Source organism: Mytilus edulis, chromosome 12, assembly GCF_963676685.1.
Source record: "Mytilus edulis chromosome 12, xbMytEdul2.2, whole genome shotgun sequence".
NCBI lineage: Eukaryota > Metazoa > Mollusca > Bivalvia > Mytilida > Mytilidae > Mytilus > Mytilus edulis.
This window is the reverse complement of record NC_092355.1, coordinates 2,504,596-2,525,673: the sequence shown is the minus strand read 5'-3', so window position 1 is coordinate 2,525,673 and position 21,078 is coordinate 2,504,596. Positions and strand designations below refer to the sequence as shown.

The window sequence follows — 21,078 nt, the reverse complement described above, 5'->3', positions numbered from 1 at the left end:
ACATTTACTTTCTAATTGAATTATTTAATACAAAAAAAAAATACTATACGGTTTGTTATTTCTGTTAAATAATAAATACTAGCATATGTCAATAAGACAGCAACCTAACAAACAGATGTGTAGTATCATCATACTATATGATTGCAAATACGACAACTATCTATCTTCGACCTAATGTCATTGGAAATATGCAACTTTAAGTATGACCTTTAACACGGGGCATTGTCTTATAACATATTATTTTATTAAAAAAACCGACTTCCACTACATTCCAGATGTACTAACAATACTTCAGTGTAACCATTACACCTTTTGAACAACTATCGTACTTTAAATAAACATAAGAAGATGTAGAAAAAACTATTCATTCAATCCCAAATGTCGTTCATGTATGCGGCTAATAATCATACGGCCGTCAACGTAAAGCATTGGTCCATGCCGCTACAAGCTATATAGGGTTATACAATAACCAGTGTAAAACAATTCAAAAGATAAAGACTACGGCTTGACACATAATCAAAACAATAAACGAAAATGTGATAGGAACTCAGCAACAAACGAAAACCATTGCCTGAACCCCATTCCCGTTACACCATCGGACTTTAGCGTGTCATACCATCGCACTTTAGCGTGATTTCTGATATAAAAAAAAACAACCATCGCACTTTAGCGTCTGATACCATCGCACTTTAGCGTAGACCATCGTACTTTAGGGTGACCATCGCACTTTAGAGTCCTACATATATATATATATTAGTCATTTTCCTTTTAAGCCATGGTGTTGTCTGTTCAACATATTTTTTTTCAATGTCTGGCCTAGCTATGGTATCTTTTGCCGCTCTTTTAAATAATATCTGCCTTACTATTTTTGTACTTGAACCTCTCAACAAATTAAAACTTTAAAGAAAATAGAAAAATAAAACAATTTATACATTTAGATGAATCATAGGGTATTGAGATTGTGGTAAAGTTGATACTGGGCTGATCTTAAATACAGTAACCCACAATGACTAGCCTACACACATATGTCAACAGGTCTTTTTTAATAAAAGTGAACCTCCTACGTGTATCTCTATCTTAATCGTATAATATTATTAAAGTAAAACTCCTACATTATTTTTAACTTTGACTTAATAAGATTATTCTGTCTACAATAACTGGATATTATATATGAAATTAACAGTTAATCACAATAATATTGTTATATCTACGCTTATAATATATCCTTTTATGTATATAATGATAATACGATTTAATTGTATTAAGTTATTAATGTATATTTCTATATACATGGAAATTAACATGACTTAACAGTAAAAATTCTGTTTTATAGATTGACACACTGTAAACAAAACAGACAACAACAAATAAAGGGATTTTATGAACAAAAGGAGATGTGGGTTATATATTGGTGTTTAGATAACACCTTCAGCACTGTTTTCAGACAACCAGTTCTTAATGATAAGTAAGCTGTGAAGTGACAAAAGAAGATTCTACAGGAAAGTTCGAAATCACAGTGGCAGATCCTAGTTTGGGGGTACATATATATAGTTGGAACCCCCCTTTTAAAAATGGATGAATCATCCCCTGAAGCACGTCAGGGTTTTAGACTAAACAGAGAAATTAGAATAAAACCAAAGCATGTAACATTTCAAAATAATTTGTAATGTATACAGATTTCATGTAATTATCTTCATTTACGAACTTCAAAGAAAAATTGATTTTTTTTCGGAATGGATTCTTACATAAACTTAATGATTTCCAATACTAATTTGATTTTTAAAAGTGTAACTAATGACATTTAGTAAAAAAAAAATGTCATTACATCAGAGAATCAAACAAGATGTAAAAGCTAAGATAATCAAACAAATTCTTAATCTACCAAGCAAACAATTTATAATCTCTCCCCAGACTTCAAAACACGGGATTAGTCTAAGTAACATGTAATCTTTTTAATACTTTTTTCAGATATCAAAATTGAATTTTTATTTCGCTAAACAGCCAAATCATAAACAAATAACAAAATGATTATAAGTTACTATATTGGTACCAGAATTGTATCACCCGTCACTCTATTCCATTTGTAGCCTTTAAGGTCAAAATGTGGGACTAAAATAATGAGGATAAAACTTCAACGATAGCGATCCACTTCCATATTTCTCAAATGTTTGGTTATCATGTGATTTTGTACCTACAAACTGTTATATCCCCCTACAGTGACATATTGTAAAATCATCGTCTTAATTATGTCAATTAGTAACACTGACATGTAGTCCCCCCCCCCCCCCCCAAAATGTCATTAGCCTGCAGTGACAATTTAATAACATCAACTTCCTTTCATCATATTTCACTTCTTAAATTTGCCATATGTGAACTTATGAAATATTTTTAATCTACATTATCATACATTGCAAATCATGATTTTTCAGGTTACAATGACATATTGTATTAAGTAAACCAGTTAGTAATGTACTGTCCCCTGAATGTCATTAGCCCAGTGACAAATTACATCAATTTCATTTAATGATATCCCAGTTCTTAAATTTGACATATGTGAACTGATATCAAATATTTTTGATCCATTTCATCAAACATTAAAAATTATGATTTTCTAAAATTCATGTTAATTTCATCAATTAATAAGTAAACGCTAAAACTTTTCCCTAAACATGATTAACCCAGTTTCCTTCTTTACCTGAATTTATGAAATAATTTTAATCCATTTTATCCTACATCCCAAATCCAGATTTTTCAGGTAACAAGTGTTTATTGGTAAATGTTATGGTAGAAACAGATGAGCACACCTTTAATGTTTTGATTTTTCTGTCGCAGGTGATTGATTTCTGTGACAAATTTAAAAAGGCACCTACAGGGGAAATAAATTTTCTAATCATACAAATCCTATTGTACTTTTTAAATCCAAGATGTTGTAAAATCAGTTATTGTTTCTTTTTATTTTAGAATTATATTAGATTACAATGAACATAGTAAAGTTAAATAAAACACATTTTATTTTTTTATTCATATAACAAATTTGAAATTGTGTAATTTTACATAAGTAGTCAATTGCAAATGATATATTATTATTAATTTAATTTGGACAGGTAAATTTATTCTTGTGACTTTATTGTACTCAATTATACATACATAAAATGAAATGAATTCAGTTTTACATTAGTGTATATTCAAAAAGTATTTTTATGTGGTTGATTGATTGAGTGATTGAATGTTAGTTGTTTAATGTTCAGTGGCTAATATTTCATGCATGTTCAGGACGATTTGAAGTCCATTTGAATCAAAAGGTAAGTTGGTTGACATGAATTGTGGTCATGTTGAAAAGTATTTTCTTTACATTATTTTTCAAAAAAAAATAATTTAAAAGTCTTAGAGAATTGCAGTCTTATTTCCTATCCATAACATTGGTTTAGATTAAGATGAAACCAGTTCATCTATACAAATAAGATGTGATATGAATACACAATGAGATAACTCTTCACAAAAGACCAATTGACACAGAAATTAACAACAGGTCACTGAACAGCCTTCAACAATGAACAAATAGTTGAATAAATGCAGTGTATGCACAGTATATTTGAAAATTATATAATCGTCAAGCATCACAGATGAATTTGTCTGTAGCTACACAATTCAATTACTGAAAACAAGCTGACACTTTTAGTTATGTTTTGGGGTTCACCATTGTACAAAAGTAGGAGATTTGTAAGATGATTATAACATCTTTTTCAACAAAAAATGATCCAATATATGATTTTTTTTCTAAATATCAATGGTCTATCATCTAACAAAACACAGAACATTTTCAAAGACTGGTTAAATGTAAAAGTCACTGACCTTGACATATAGAAACAAGGCCAAATGTGTTATTGGATCCCAAGATGCATAACTTCTTATAAAGATCAAGGATCTAATGTAATAGACATTAACATTAGGAACTAATATCCCGTTTGTAATGATAGTGTAGTGTTGTCCATGCAAAATACTTGTATCATTTACATGTAAGTACAAATGTATTTTATCACTACTATATAAACAAGAGGCTTCTGGAAGCCTGAATCTCTCATCTGTCAAAAATACATATTATTGCTGTTTACAATTCAATAATGTTTTTTCAAGGTTACTGAGTATTAAGAAATTAAAAATTAGACATACATTTTCATTCTAAGACAATATCTCTATTTTAGCCAAAGTGGCCATTGTTATATACATATTTTCGTTATAAATAATGGTTGCTAGTTCACAGTCTGGTATCTGTATCATTCTGGAATCAGAAAGAGTTATTCCGTAATCGGACTGATATTTACTCTCTCTTTTCTTGTTATGCGGACAGCAGGTGTAAATTTATGTTGAGAGCTGAATATAACAACTTAATCTATTATATGCTTATTTGTTTGTGTCCTTTACATACAAAAGTCCCCCCAAGTATACAGAACCATTACGGTCAATAAACAGAATAGAAAACTCAAACTTTACACACTATTCTCTAAGGATCATTCAATTCAAGATCAGTTAACATTTGTTCTAGCATGTCTAGAAATGTTCTGAATTGGAATAAGTCAGAAATCAGTTAGTTTGGCTCAGCAATGTGGATCAATTAGGAAATTGTTGAATTTTTTGTCCTTATCAAATCCTGAATTTTAGCATGGTTTTTTCAGGTCTGTTTCAAATGCATAGTGATACCAATTGTAATGAAAATATCAGAGGATGACAATAACAATGTCCAGCATTCAATTATCTAAGACATTACTAATTGTTTGTCTTTAATAACAGAATGTATCTGAGGACACATAATAGCCCGCTCAAGCTTTTTAATTTTTCCAATTGGAAGAGAGCATATAGCTATAGAACGGTTAATAAATACTGCTAATACTTTTATTATGTCTGTGTTTGTTCAGCGTATTGCAGTTGTAAGCATTGTGTATGAGTTTTATAAAATTTGGATGAGGCACACTTAAGTTAGGGTTTGAAAAAAAATTGCGATTTTCCAAAATATTAACTCTTGAAAGGAAATGACTCACTGTTTAAATTTGAACTCTGTTTGCAAGTTTTGGTTCTTAGCAATTTAGAGTTTCATAAAATTTCAGTGAAGAAAACTTGTCAGAGTAATGAAACTAAAATGGAATGGACTGAAGGAGAGACAAAAAAAGATGGATAGACAGAAGGACAGAATGAAAAAATCCATGAAAAGTAATATGCTAGGAAAAATAAATTACCCAGTTTTTTCATGCACAAATATTTTTTTCATCTTTTTCTGAAGCAAATGAATTTTGGAAAAGAGAAATGAATATATTTCAACAACTAAAAAAAAAGTTAAAATATTCTGAAACAAGTTTATTTTTCACCACCAGCATAATCATAGGAATGATGCTAATGCAATAAATAACTGCAGTAGATTAGATTAAATGTTGTGAGAATAAAAATGTATAAATTGTGAAGTAACTTCAACATGCTTGAAAACTTGAAACTTTAAAGAACTTCTATGAAAATGAATTACTCACAAACTGCACCTGAAAGAACAGCATTAAGGGGAGATAAGTCGAATTCATCAACCAGTAAAATATAACAGACAAAATAAATCAAACTTACAAAGTATCTTATAATTGGTTTTAATTTGTATCTTAAAACAAAACTTGGCAAATAGACTGAAAGACCTTGATGGCTGCATTACAGCTTTAACCTTTAACCTCAATTTTTCTTTATTAATCTAACATGCATAGTTATTAAACTTCTCACAATTGATATCTGTATCAGGACTACTAAGACCAGGTTAAAGATTCAGTTTTCTTGGTATTATAAGTACAATTTTGTGAGGTATTTCTGTTATAGTTAAGTTTACTCTCAATTTCCATTCATGTATTACATTTGATGATACTTTTATTTATAAACATATATGCTTATTTATCAATTATGGACTTATGACAAGATCGCTATGTCTTGGATAAGATCGCTATGTCTCGTTTTTTCTACTAAAGTCAAAGGGTCAACAAAAATAGAAACAAGGCTTTGGATACCTAAAATAACCTGTGATCTTAACATCAAGTGAAAACATTTATAATTCGTCTAAACATCAGTCCAACAATGTTAGATCTTTAAATTTGCGTGAGAAAATATTTTGTTCTTCCCTCGCCCGGATTCAAACATATACTACTGAGATAGCGTGGCACCTAATCATATTGCACTATGCTCAACGTGCTAGACCACCTGACCACCTAGGCTCTTAAAAATAGGGTTTTCGGTGGCCGGGTGTTACCTTTCCATGTCAGTGTTAATTTAGCGTCGTAACACAGTACATGATATTTCAGGCATGAAGATGGTATTGTTACAGATCAGCTGAATTGTCTATTGTAAAGGATCCTACAAATGAATGCAAGTTGCAGTCACAGAATTATGTATATGGACTTACCTCTTCTTGTTGTTTGAACTGTGTCAGACATTGTTTCAGTGACACAGTCATTTCTTTAGATAAATTCATCACATCTTCTATTTGTTCCATCATTCCCACTAATCCAGCTGAAATACAAAATTTATATTATACAGAGTGAATACATATGTGGATGTGTTCTCATATGTATGTTTTACAAAAATTAGACGGTTTTAGCATATGAATAATTTACTTTGGATTCATTTATTTTTGTGGATATTGAATTTCGTGGTTTTGCTGAAGTCTGCATACAAGCCTATAGAAAATTTGTCATTCGTTGAAGATTTAATTTCGTGGTTCCCTAGTACCAAAGAAATTCATGAAAATTGGTATCCAACAAATATTAATGAAGCCACAGTAAGTTTAAACAGAATGAATAAAAGACATACTAGGTTTTTTGTTCAATCATGACTTTCACCCAAAAAGATCGTTATTTTGCAATTTTGCATGCCTTTATGGTGACATTTACCAGATGAAAGGCTTGTCTGTATCCCTATTTCCTACACGTTTCAAGCACTTTAAAAATCATCATTCTGTAGTGTTATTTAGATGTAATTTATGTTACGTAAGTATGTAATCTTGATTCCCATACGACTGAAGGGAGGATGTCAGTCTTATTACATTTCAATACACACTAAAATGTCTCGCCTTCTTCACTAATCAATGATATTATGTTGATAGTCCTAAATATAATTTTGACAAATTCTACTAACTACCATATCTAGGAACTGGCGTATAATAAAAGATAGATTGACCTTACCTGAACTTGCTGAATTAGACTGCACATGAGCAGCCTCTTCAAACATTTTATTAATTTTCTTCTCTAACAAATTATGATGTGCTTCTGCTGTCTGTAATGTATAAATGACAAAATAGAGAAGGCTTTTTCTGAATATTCATATTGTAAAATGAAAAAAATTGTGTACTAAACTGAACAATGACCTATAAACCTTGATTATGCCCACAAATTTGTAATTAAAGATATACTGATTAGTTGATACAAAATGAGAAATATCAAATCATTTAAAAAATCAAATACTTATGTACCTCTCCTTTCTACTTTTTGGCTCTTAATTTCTAAACTATTGGCCCCATAATCCCTTAAATGATTCCCAACCTTTACTTGTGGCATTGAACATTGTGGTACAATTTCAGAGCAATCAAAGTACTTATATACAAGTTATTGTCCTGAAACTAGAAAAATGCTTGTTTTTGGCACCTTTTGGGCCCCTAATTCCTAAAAGTTTCCGACCATCATCCCCAAAATTGATACCAACCTTCCTTTTGTGGTATTGAACCTTCTTAAAAAATTTCATAGAGAACTATTCACTTAAACTAAAGTTATTGTCTGGAAACCAATGTGTCTTATACGACGCAGAGGACGATGACGACATCATACCATTATACAATAAAAAAAAAAATATTTGCAGGTTGTATAAAAAGGTAGTGATCAGTCTTGAAAGATTAAGATATCAAGTCAGTCCCATAAGGTTTTGATTACCTAAAACATTATTTAAGACAATTCAGCCACTGGCCTTCTTCAGTTTCTTTTTTCCCAAAAACACTTCAAGAAAATTGATCTGAAAAATGAGTTTACCTTGAATGAGTCTTCAATAGATCTGATGGAGATGAGTTTACCTTGAATGAGTCTTCAATAGATCTGATGGAGATGATCTCTTCATTGTTACCATCTAGTTGTTTACCCTGTGACGTGTAGTGGGTACTAAATGTGATATGCTCCTTTAGGATGTTGAACAGCTTCTATAACACAAATAATAAGAATTGGCAAAATAAGAATCTTTTATTTTTTCCATGGTTAATTTCCCTTTAAATGTAGGATTTGTTTTGCCACTTTCTTTATTATAAAGTAATCCCTATTGCCGATGAGATTGTTTGAAGCTGATTCACCCACTATTGTCCCCAAAGTGTTAAAGACAACAATTTAATTCTAAAGCTTAGCTGTGAAAATTCAAGTATATGAATATGGAATGCTTGAAATTATGAAGTTTATTCAAATTTCTATATGAAATTGTTGACTTATTCCCTTTGAACTCGTAGAGGAATGGACAGCACAGCAGATTGTTTATCATATGTAAAGGCCATTCCAAAATTCATGGGGCAGGTAAGACACTTTTTAGACCCCAACCTGTTAACACCAATTATATAGAAGTACTGGTGGGAACTGAATGTACAGATGGCAAATGGAACTCAAATTAAACATTGCACTGTATTAAGCATTGAAAGGCAGTACCATTAAATGTAGTCCCATGATTGTAGTTGGATCAATTATGTGCAAAGGAAGATAACTCCATTTATAAATGTTACAATGCCATCATTGGTATTTTTAGAACAGATACTAGATTCAGTGCACCATGTCAATTTATGTAATTTTATTGACAAGTATAGCTCATATACATATCAGTTTTCAACTTAAAAAAATACTGTATTATTGTGTACATTTATTATTGTGATTTTGTAATTTTAAACTAAAATGCAATTTTAATTTTTGCGATATTCAGAAAAATCCTGTTTGATTTATATAAAAAATTCAAAATGCAAGTTTAAATTATTGTGACTATAACACTATCACATTTTTCGCAATAATAAAAACATCGCAATAATTTCTGAATTTACAGGATTTCATTGATAAATCCTTAGAATTGTTATTGGATAGAATGTATAAAATGTTGTGTACATTGAACTATATTTTTCAAGCAACTGAAGTTTTGATGACATGAATGCAGCTTTACTTTATTTTCAATTTTTCATAAAATGCTTAGGAGCCTGTTACTCAGTGGTTGTTGTTTGTAGCTGTGTTACACATTTGTTTTTTGTTTATTATTATGTACATACAAGTGGGTCTCATTGGGGTCTAAGCGCCACGCGGGACTGCCGATTTTTTGTAAGCGTGACAAGTGAAAGTCAAATTATTGTGTCGTGAAAACGGGAAATGAGGTCTTGCGGGACCCGGGAATGACAAAATATGAGAATTGCTTACGTACATAGTGTGAGCGGGATACCGGAATCTGACAAAACAGTAAGCAGGATCTGGGATTGGAACCCCCCAATGAGACCCCCTTACAATAGGCCATTAGTTTTCTGTTCTACATTTGTGATTTCAGGAACTTTTATAGCTGACTGTAGGGTTTGAGCATTGCTATTTGTTGATAGAAGTACAGTGACCTATAGTTGTTAATTTCTGTGTATTTTGGTTTCTTGTGGGGAGCTGTCTCCTTGGGAGATACCACATCTTCTTTTTTATATTTACAGATTATTAGTTAAGTTACATCCAATACACTCCTTACAATCAATTTTGGAACAGCTATAAGCCTACAGATCTGGTATCAAGATTCATGTCTGACTCACCTGTTTGACAACAAGATCCAGTTCTTTAGGAGGAAAACTAAATGTATGCCTGGTACCGTCTGAATAATGGATAACAAACTCACTGGGTTCAGATTCTCTTCCCTACAATTAAACATCAAAGTTTAAGTAACAGAAAACCTTTCTAGTACTAACCAGAGAAAACAGAAAAAATATTTTCAAACCCGTACATAAAGATCATTCTAAGGTTCAAAGTAAACAGATCTTATAACAGTGATAACCTTATAATTAAGGTTCTAAATGGACAGCAAGAAAAAAAGTAAGGCCTGAAAAGACACAGGTATTTTTATGAAAAAGGGGTGACTGTATGTGTCTATTTGATTTACATACAATCAATAGAACACACAAAATTAGGAGATAACTGAAATATTGAATTCATAATTTTATAACCTTTGCCTTTCATACTTAAACTTTCATATCTTGTTTTATGATTAAATTCTGTAAGCTAGGATTTGCTCATTATTGAAGGTTGTATGGGGACCTATAGTTGTTAAGTTCTGTAAGCTAGGATTTGTTCATTATTGAAGGTAGTATGGTGACCTATAGTTGTTAAGTTCTGTAAGCTAGGATATGCTCATTATTGAAGGTTGTATGGTGACCTATAGTTGTTAAATTCTGAAAGCTAGGATTTGCTCATTATTGAAGGTAGTATGGTGACCAATAGTTGTTAAGTTCTGTAAGCTAGGATCTGCTCATAATTGAAAGTTGTATGAGGACCTATAGTTGTTAAGTTCTATGTCATTTGGTCTCTGATGGAGAGTTGACTCAATGGCAACCAGACTACATCTTCTTGCTTAAAAATGAAGTATAATTCAAAATTGTTTTTACAATCTTATGATACTTGTTGCATTTCCTTGTAGGAGTTAGGTGTCGGTATTATGTGTGGTTTATTGCACTGTGAAATATTTCCTGTAATATTATTTCCACATGTTCAGAAGGTAAATAAGAAGTTTTCAATGATTGTAGAGTGATTTATTTTATATCTATATTTCATAATCAAGTATATCCCTTGACCACATGAATTTTTAATGATGTTATGAGTAAATAAACATACCAGTACAGTAGCATTATCTAAATACTTCATTCCTTTTCTTTTTACTCCACTACTGGCGTCTCCCCTACAAATACACAAAATATCATCAAGATGATCTCCCCTATAAGTACACAACTGTTATTAAGGTTGCCTCCCCTACAAATACTGTAAATTCAGAAATTATTGCGAAGAATGTGACTGGATTGGTATCGCAATAATAAGAACTCGCGTTCTGATAACTGAAACACAGATGGGTGTGCATTTTTTTTTAAATTACAATAATTTAACTCATATTTTTGTCCATTCTTGAAAAATCGCAATGATATATGCATGCACGCAATAATTTCTGAATTTACAGTAAACAAATGATTATCAAAATTATCTCCCATACAAATAACACTGTTATCAAGACTCTCTCCCCTACAAGTACACAAACTTTTGTCAAAGTTATCTCCCCTACAAATAAACAATTGCTTATCAAAATTTTCTCCCTAAAAATAAACAAATGCGTTTCAAAATTTTTTTCCATACAAAAAAACAAATGCTTATCAAGATTGTCTCGCCTACAAATACACAAGTTATCATTGAGATTGTCTCCCATACAAATAAACGAAGGCCGTACATTAACCTATAATGGTTTACTTTTTTTAAATTGTTATTTGGATGGAGAGTTATCTCATTGGCACTCACATCACATCTTCCTATATCTAACACTAGTCAAAATTATCTCTTCTACAAATACACAAATCATTATCAAGATTATCTCCCCTACAGATATACAAATTATTTTAAAGGTTGTCTCCTCTACAAATATACAAACTCTTTGTCAAAAATATCTCCCCTACAAATAAACAAATTATCATCCAGATTAACCTGAATAATTCAGTCCCTCCCCGTAATCGATCTCTCCTACTTGCAAGGGCCTGAATTCCTTACACGATAAAAACTCTTCACGAATCCTGGATTTTGATTGGTGCCCTGTAGAAGAGTTGACCAATCAGCAATTAGCTCAATTTATCGAGATAGGTAAATCCCGAGCTTATTCCGAATGGTTGATTGAAGATTTTTCATTGTCTATGCATTCAGGCGTTAATGTAGTAAGTGAAATATAACGACTGAATTATTCGGGTTACATCCAGATTGTCTCCCCTACAAATACACAAATTGTTATAAAGGTTGTCTCCCCTACAAATACACAAATTATTATTAAGATTGCCCCCCCTACAAATACACAAATTATTTTTAAGATTGTACCCCATAAAAATACAAATTATTATAAAAGTTGTCTCCCCTACAAATCAACAAACACGTGTCAAAATTATCTCCCTTATAAAAACACAAACTGTTATCTACATTGTGTCCCGTACAAACACACAAATTATTATAAAGATTGTCTCACTTACAAATAAACAAATTGTTATCAAGATTGTCTCCCCTACAAATACACAAATCAAGATCAAAATTATCTCCCTAACAAATACACAAATAATAATTTAGATTATCTCCCCTTCAAATGTACAAATTATTATCAAAATTATTTCCCCTTTAAATAAACAAATTATCAAAAATTGTTTCCTCTACAAGGACATAAACTTTTTAACAAAATTGTTGCAACATTTCTAATTGAAAGCATGATATGAAAAAATTATCAAAGATACAGACATTCGTCAATATAAGAAAAATATATAAAAAAACTTATTTTCTAGTGTAGTATCAACTTGTCTCAAAATGAGCCTAGCATCCCCCAAATGAAAATTTCTCATTGCACACAAATGATGTAACTAAATTAAAAACCAATTGTTCAGAGAACAATTGTAGGTCTTTCCACTAGAAAAGATCTTTTTTGATATTGAAATATTAATCAAAGAGCTGATAGCTCTGAAGTGGAAGAAGGTGAATAAAAAGTAACTTGAATTACCATAAAAGCAGCCCCACTTACCCAGGCTGCTTTGTTCCATTATTGTTAAAATGTATTTTTTTCTTCAAACAAGAAAAGGTCATAAGTACATGGATTTCCCATCGGTACAATCATTTTCTATGTTCAGTTGACTATGAAAATTAGGTAAAATCTTTAATTTGGCAGTAAAATTAAGAAGATCATATCAAGAGGAACACATGTGTACTAAGTTTCAAGTTGATTGGATTTCAACTTCATCAAAAACTACCTCGACCATAAACTTTATAACCAGAAGCAGGACGGACGGACAGACTAGAAAACATATTGCCCATAAATGGAGCATAAAAATAGTAAGACTTGTTACATACCCGCCAACTTTTGAAAGTTCCCATATGGGTTTTTACTGCACAACAACAATTTTAAAGGTTACAATTTTTAGCGACGTATTTTGCAAGATCTGGATTGTCTAGAAAAAGTGTCATATTTGTATGATGAACTTACATGCCTTTTCCTTAAGTCTGTTTGCATGATTCTAGTTATATATTAAATCGGTAGAAAAAATATACATGAAGCTAGCAGACCAGGGTTTATTTTCCAGATTAAGAATATTAGATGCTTGTTGAAATTTCCAATTTTGAATAATGAACAAAGATGGACCTTTAACAGGTTGGGAACAACACTCCAAATGAGGGTAACCTAACTGGAAGATCATCACAACCCACTGTAAAAAATGAGCACAAAAAAAGTCATTTATATTCATATTATTTGATGAAACTTTTCCCCAAGAACTATGCATCTATTAAGTACTGAATGGTCAAAACATCATGTTTTTTTATCGACATAAATTTTGTCGTAAATGTAACCAAATGATGTAGAAATTGTGTTTTTTCTTCAAATTTCCATCAAATTGTAATGTTTATAGTTCCCTTATTGCCTCTCTATTTGAATAAAATAAAATAATAAGAAGAATCTGTTTCTTGTTTTGTTTTTGACAAATGATTGTTCACAGCTTGCAAATGATCTTATCTGTATATATTTTTGTTCATGTCTCCATCTCCTTATCATTTGTAAATGCTTAGACAAATAAGAAAGAAATAAGCTCCACACATATATTTGCAACATCGTAAATTAATTAAAAAAATAACATTCACTAACACTAGTACTGCATGGATTTTAAGCATTCAATATATGAAAGTCATATTTGTAGAAAGCTTAAAAGACTTAAAAACAGTGTAAAATGTCTTGCTATTTCTTAGCTTACACAATAAAATCTAATATATACTAACATTTACAAATTTAAATTTGAAGATTTTACCTTTTATTAGTGTAGTTGCATATATTGGATATTAACTTCAAATCAATAAGAAACAAATTTACCATATAAACTTCAATGTAATCCTTGAAAGGAGGTCTAGATTGCTAAATTAATTTATAAATTTTAATTTTTTATTTGTCCAAAATCATTTAAATTCATTTAATCAACATCATTTTATGATTATTTGATTAAATTATTAATCATTTATAGTCTTTTTACAATTTGCATTTTTAAAAGCAAAATAACTGAAAACAGGCTAAAACAAAGGGAAGTAACAAAAAAGTATTTCAATATTCCCAATACACATCGTTTTGATAACACAACGGCAGTTACCCGGAGGTAAACATCGTTGATTACCAGTATGTTTGACACCCAAGCTGTCAAGTGAAGCCATATAATTATACATCTTCTTTGATGTTCAGGTGAAATTTAACACAGGCGTCTGAAAATTTTCATTCATGAAATATTTCATACACGGGAGTTTTGTACTCCCGTCGGGAGGTTCACATGTATGTTACGAAGGGCATATAATTCACATGACAAAGGAAAACCATGAATAAAGACAACACTTTATATATCCTTTTTATTTATATAAAAACAAAAACTTCTTGTCTGCAGGATTGCAAATTCGTAACTTCAAGGGCGAACTTGTAAACAGGGCGAGTTGTCCCGATACCAAATTCACGCATGCGTAATACAAATATCTACAGTTAAAACATCCTGTTACATGTAAACAAATAACGTTCATGTGGATGAGATGAAATCTAATAATTTACATGTACATAAAAGGGTCATATTTACGATAGTGATTGTTTTACAATCGTAATTTACAAATTAAATGATTCAGATGCCTAATCATGTGTAAAAATCGGTGTCAGGAATCTTAGTTGTTTTGAAATTGTAATACACGAAATGAATGCGGCATACGGAGACTCAATGCCAAGGGTCGGCCCCTTAAGTCTTCAGAAGACTTGACGTCTTCTTCCACTAAAAATCAGTTTAAAATGTTAGTTCCTATGGCTGTATGATGTATTTATATGAATTTAAAGCAAAGGTCAAAATCTAGAACGTCATATTAACCTATGACCTTGACCTCAATTTCAAGTTCACAAACCAAGGACCTTAAATCAAAAGACCCAAGGTCTTTAATATGTTTGGTTTATTAGTAATATCACTTTACGCGTAATTCTAAATGTAAGATGGGCAAAAACTCCTATTTATTGTCTGCGCACCCTTTCAATCAAAATATACAAGTAAGGACATGTCGCAACTAACAATTTATGAAAAATTATTTGTCGATATGTCATAAGGTATTTGAAAATAAATGAAAATAAGCCAAAATCAAAATTTAGAATATGACCTTGACCTTTGACCTTGACCTCATTTTTATTATTTTCGACCAAGGACCCCAAATCTAAAGACCCTATGTCTTTATCACTTATGGTTTACCATTTAGAAATGCATATCACTTAATTTAAGGGAAAAGGGGGAATAACTCTCATATGGAGTCTTCGTAAAGCTTCGGTCCAAATGAATATCCTAATCCTGAAGATGTAACGAGCAATTTGGTAAAATAAATTTGTCGTAATCTTTAACGGTTGCGAAGGAGTAGTGGCCACAAGAAAAACAGTGTTCGGGGAGATAACTCTTACAACGTAAAGTATTTTGTTACACAGTTGTAAATTTTTAAAGCGTATAAACTATACGATACCATATTCCAAATATCTAAGCGACATCTTTTGAAACATCAATAATACGCAAGAAAAAAAATTAGGCGGAAGAAAAAAAAAAAAAAAAATAATAATAATTAAAAACCAATTGTTCAGAGAACAATTGTAGGTCTTTCCACTAGAAAAGATCTTTTTAAGGTCTTTCCCCTTCGTGAGGAAAGACCTTATTGTTTTTCTAATGTTTTTTTTTCTTTTTCTTTTTCTTTTTTTTCTTTTTTTTCTTCCAACATTTTTTTGACATGCACGCCTCTTGTTTCTGTTGAAGTTGTTAAGACCAAATATGGACCATAGCTAGACCTCACCAAGATGTATTACCAAAACACCCTGTTAAGGATTTCATCATCCCCTTTAGGAGTTATCTCCCTTTTATTGATTTTTTTCAACATGGCCCTCCCTCCTTGTTTTTAAAGATATCATGACCTTAATAGGACATAATGTAGATCTCATCATGATGTATTACCATGTGAGGCTGAATATGATTCCATCATCCCCTATGAGAGTTATATCCCCTTGAAACAATTTCTTTCCTTTGCATTTTTCTCAAAAAGTATAAGAGATAGAATCGATTTGAAAACGGCAACATGTACAGGAACAGATGCCAATGTTAATGAACATATACAATCATTTTGTTATTCACCCTTATAAGGAGTTATTGCCCTTGAAAAATTTAAAACAATTTTAGAAATTTTTTATTTCCAGAACCGGAAGTCGTAGAGACTTGGGACCTTCACCAATAATCTTTAATTCATGTGACCTTTAATATGCACCCAAGGTCAAAGGTCACCGAGTGCAAAAAAATATTACGCTGCAATTTCAAGCTTACATATTAGGAAAACGCTAAGACTTTGCTGCATACATACAGCGTATAAAATGTTTCTCTCGACGAGCTCTACATTTTATACAATAAGTCTAATAATATCCGACTGTCTGTTCAAAAGTTACAACGGGAAGATTCTTAAAAGTATAGTATTTTGTGTATATCTTTTTAAAGATAACAGATATCAACCTACTATAAACAGCAAAGATGATCAGTTATTCAAGACCTTCAATTTGAGGTCAATGTCAGGTCATGATTAAATTTCACCTTGACCTTCACAGTATGCTACGACCTTGACCTTGTGATAGTTGAAAGGTTAAGTGGTCCTGAGTTGAATGGTGGTTGTCCCATGTCTCTACGACTTCCAGTTCTTAAGTTTGGTATTGCATCATATATTTGATGATTAATTGTGACCTTGGTGAACTTTGAAATTGTCCCAATTCTTTTTCTATAATGTTGTCCTTCAACTGTAGATCATTTATCATTTAACAGATTTGAGATATCTATTGTCGTTTTAGAGATAATGCATTTTGAAGTTTTGCGAGCGGAGGCATGTATTTCTGAATCAACAAGAGTTTACCACTTAAAATGTTTTAGAAAATGAAGAGGTTAACATAGCTATATGTTTGACCAAATACCAAAAACATTCCATGGAAAAAACAACCAAAAATTCAATTTGAAATTTTCATGTTTTGCATTGACTTTGTAAGTTTCATAAGTTCTATTTATATAGTTGATATTGCATCATTATTTGCACTTTGTCAAATGGGGTCATCTGATATATCAAATTGAAGGTCTTAATAAACTCTACTTATAAATGAAAATTTTAAAGACCCTTTTCATCCCAGGGGGACGGGTGGGGTCAATTTGTGCAAAAATTCGAATTTCTCAGATGGTAAGGTTGTCGCATATCAAATGAAAGAACATAAAGTGTACATTTCAAATTTCAAATTGACGTCTCCCAAAAATGGGTTGGATGGGGTTATTGAGTGCAAAAAGTAAATTTTCTTTTAAGATAGGGTTGTTGTATATCAAATGAAAGGTCATGATTTGTACATTTGAAATATCAAATTCCCGACCTCCAAAAATTAGTTGGATAGGGTTATTAAGTGCAAAAATGAAACTTTCTAGAACATGGCGTTGTCGCATATCAAATGAAAGCTCATATACTCTATGTTACATATATCATACTTCCGATCCCGAAAATGTAGGCGGATGAGGTCATTAAGTGTAAAAAGCGAAAAGTTTCAGAAGGTACGCTCTCGGGTACGCTTGTCGTATATCAAACGAAAGGTCGTACAAAGTACATTCCGAAAACATCACTTTTACAGGAAAGACCTTTCAATTGTTTTACAAACAATTGAGATACTAGTTTGATATTGAAATATTAAAAATCAGTTTAAAATGTTAGTTCCTATGGCTGTATGATGTATTTGTATGAATTTAAAGCAAAGGTCAAAATCTAGAACGTCATATTAACCTATGACCTTGACCTCAATTTCAAGTTCACAAACCAAGGACCTTAAATCAAAAGACCCAAGGTCTTTAATATGTTTGGTTTATTAGTAATATCACTTTACGCGTAATTCTAAATGTAAGATGGGCAAAAACTCCTATTTATTGTCTGCGCACCCTTTCAATCAAAATATACAAGTAAGGACATGTCGCAACTAACAATTTATGAAAAATTATTTGTCGATATGTCATAAGGTATTTGAAAATAAATGAAAATAAGCCAAAATCAAAATTTAGAATATGACCTTGACCTTTGACCTTGACCTCATTTTTATTATTTTCGACCAAGGACCCCAAATCTAAAGACCCTATGTCTTTATCACTTATGGTTTACCATTTAGAAATGCATATCACTTAATTTAAGGGAAAAGGGGGAATAACTCTCATATGGAGTCTCCGTAAAGCTTCGGTCCAAATGAATATCCTAATCCTGAAGATGTAACGAGCAATTTAGTAAAATAAATTTGTCGTAATCTTTAACGGTTGCGAAGGAGTAGTGGCCACAAGAAAAACAGTGTTTGGGGAGATAACTCTTACAACATAAAGTATTTTGTTACACAGTTGTAAATTTTTAAAGCGTATAAACTATACAATACCATATTCCAAATATCTAAGCGACATCTTTTGAAACATCAATAATACGCAAGAAAAAAAATTAGGCGGAAGAAAAAAAAAAAAAAAAATAATAATAATTAAAAACCAATTGTTCAGAGAACAATTGTAGGTCTTTCCACAAGAAAAGATCTTTTTTGATATTGAAATATTAAAAATCAGTTTAAAATGTTAGTTCCTATGGCTGTATGATGTATTTATATGAATTTAAAGCAAAGGTCAAAATCTAGAACGTCATATTAACCTATGACCTTGACCTCAATTTCAAGTTCACAAACCAAGGACCTTAAATCAAAAGACCCAAGGTCTTTAATATGTTTGGTTTATTAGTAATATCACTTTACGCGTAATTCTAAATGTAAGATGGGCAAAAACTCCTATTTATTGTCTGCGCACCCTTTCAATCAAAATATACAAGTAAGGACATGTCGCAACTAACAATTTATGAAAAATTATTTGTCGATATGTCATAAGGTATTTGAAAATAAATGAAAATAAGCCAAAATCAAAATTTAGAATATGACCTTGACCTTTGACCTTGACCTCATTTTTATTATTTTCGACCAAGGACCCCAAATCTAAAGACCCTATGTCTTTATCACTTATGGTTTACCATTTAGAAATGCATATCACTTAATTTAAGGGAAAAGGGGGAATAACTCTCATATGGAGTCTCTGTAAAGCTTCGGTCCAAATGAATATCCTAATCCTGAAGATGTAACGAGCAATTTGGTAAAATAAATTTGTCGTAATCTTTAACGGTTGCGAAGGAGTAGTGGCCACAAGAAAAACAGTGTTTGGGGAGATAACTCTTACAACGTAAAGTATTTTGTTACACAGTTGTAAATTTTTAAAGCGTATAAACTATACGATACCATATTCCAAATATCTAAGCGACATCTTTTGAAACATCAATAATACGCAAGAAAAAAAATTAGGCGGAAGAAAAAAAAAAAAAAAAATAATAATAATAATAATAATCAGAACAAATTCAATAGGTCTTTCCACGGAAAGGTGGAAAGACCTAATAATAATCAGAACAAATTCAATAGGTCTTTCCATGGAAAGGTGGAAAGACCTAATAATAATCAGAACAAATTCAATAGGTCTTTCCACGGAAAGGTGGAAAGACCTAATTACATACCTAGTCTTGAAATATGAAAGTACACCTCTCTCCAAAACTACCCATAATGCCTGGAAGCCAAGGAATCGTGATTTCTATTAAATAAAAAAAAACATGTTTCAAAATATGACATTCTGGGGAAAAAAATAAAAATGTGGTTTCACATGAAATAAATGAAACTGCTTATTATAGACCATTATTATTCTAATAAAATGTGCTTCTAGGACAATCCATCAGTGCTTTTCCTTTTGAGAGCCCTATTAACATGCCAATGGTAGAATTTGAATCTGGTAGAAATGACTAAGGCTCATTTGAGGGGTGGTCTGAGGGGCCCTGATCCCGAAATCACGTCCGCCTGTCCCGCTTCAGGTTAAAGTTTTTGTTTTCGGTAGTTTTTGATGAAGTTGAAGTCCAACCAACTCGAAACTTAGTAAATATGGTGATTATGTTCCCTATGATATGATCTTTCTAATTTTAATGCCAAATTAGAGATTTTACCCCATTTCACGGTCCACTAAACATAGCAAATGATAGTGCCGATGTTACAGGTGGATAAAAGCGAAACATAATTGTCTCTAAGGAGGTATAATAGTTGTGGTTCTTGCGCTCTAAAAACCATGATATGGAGAACGCTCTGATTGGCTTATTCATTTTTCATTTTTGTAATCTATCATACGATTGGTTGTTCTTGTGTTTGATTAAAACCGGAAGTCTTATCTATGACTAAAAGTCAGTCTGATAACGGAAACAATATCCGGACACCTATTTTGTCGTTTTTCTCCTAAAATAACTCAATCTGAATAAACATAAGAATGGATGACAAATGTGACTATGCATGTTACCTAAAGAACACAGATGCATGATGATTAATTTATTGTGGAAGGAAGAGAAGCGACACACAAAATGAGGTCTTCTCGTTTAATAGTGTAGATAATAACTCACCTTAAGTAAGATACCCTCCCAGTGATGAGGTAGTTTGGGTATATCTTTCACTGGTGTTACAGACAGTAATTGTTTCATTGGTGTATTGTAAGCAAAATCTATGGCCGTCTGATCTACAAATGATAAGGTAAACCATAATCTACAGAAATCTATTTAAAAATGGAACTATCATTAAAGCTCTACTAGACTGACTTATGTGGTAATGTTTTCTTATTATTTGACTCTCAATAACAAACAACAGCTATACAGTTTAACATTTTACCTGTAACTA

The 21,078-nt window shown here is 31.5% G+C and overlaps 1 protein-coding gene across 2 annotated transcripts in view; it reads right to left on the bottom strand.

Annotated features, from left to right (window-relative positions):
• Nucleotides 1-21,078, bottom strand: part of LOC139499439 (oxysterol-binding protein-related protein 1-like) — a 98,646-nt gene that overhangs the window by 58,895 nt on the left and 18,673 nt on the right. For both annotated transcript variants that reach the window (XM_071288117.1, XM_071288118.1), the window contains 7 exons: nt 20,808-20,920; nt 19,887-19,960; nt 10,878-10,941; nt 9,806-9,907; nt 8,078-8,200; nt 7,200-7,290; nt 6,422-6,528 (listed from right to left, as the gene is read on the bottom strand). In XM_071288117.1, coding sequence (XP_071144218.1) covers nt 6,422-6,528; nt 7,200-7,290; nt 8,078-8,200; nt 9,806-9,907; nt 10,878-10,941; nt 19,887-19,960; nt 20,808-20,920 — 674 coding nt within the window. The remainder of the gene's footprint in view (nt 1-6,421; nt 6,529-7,199; nt 7,291-8,077; nt 8,201-9,805; nt 9,908-10,877; nt 10,942-19,886; nt 19,961-20,807; nt 20,921-21,078) is intronic.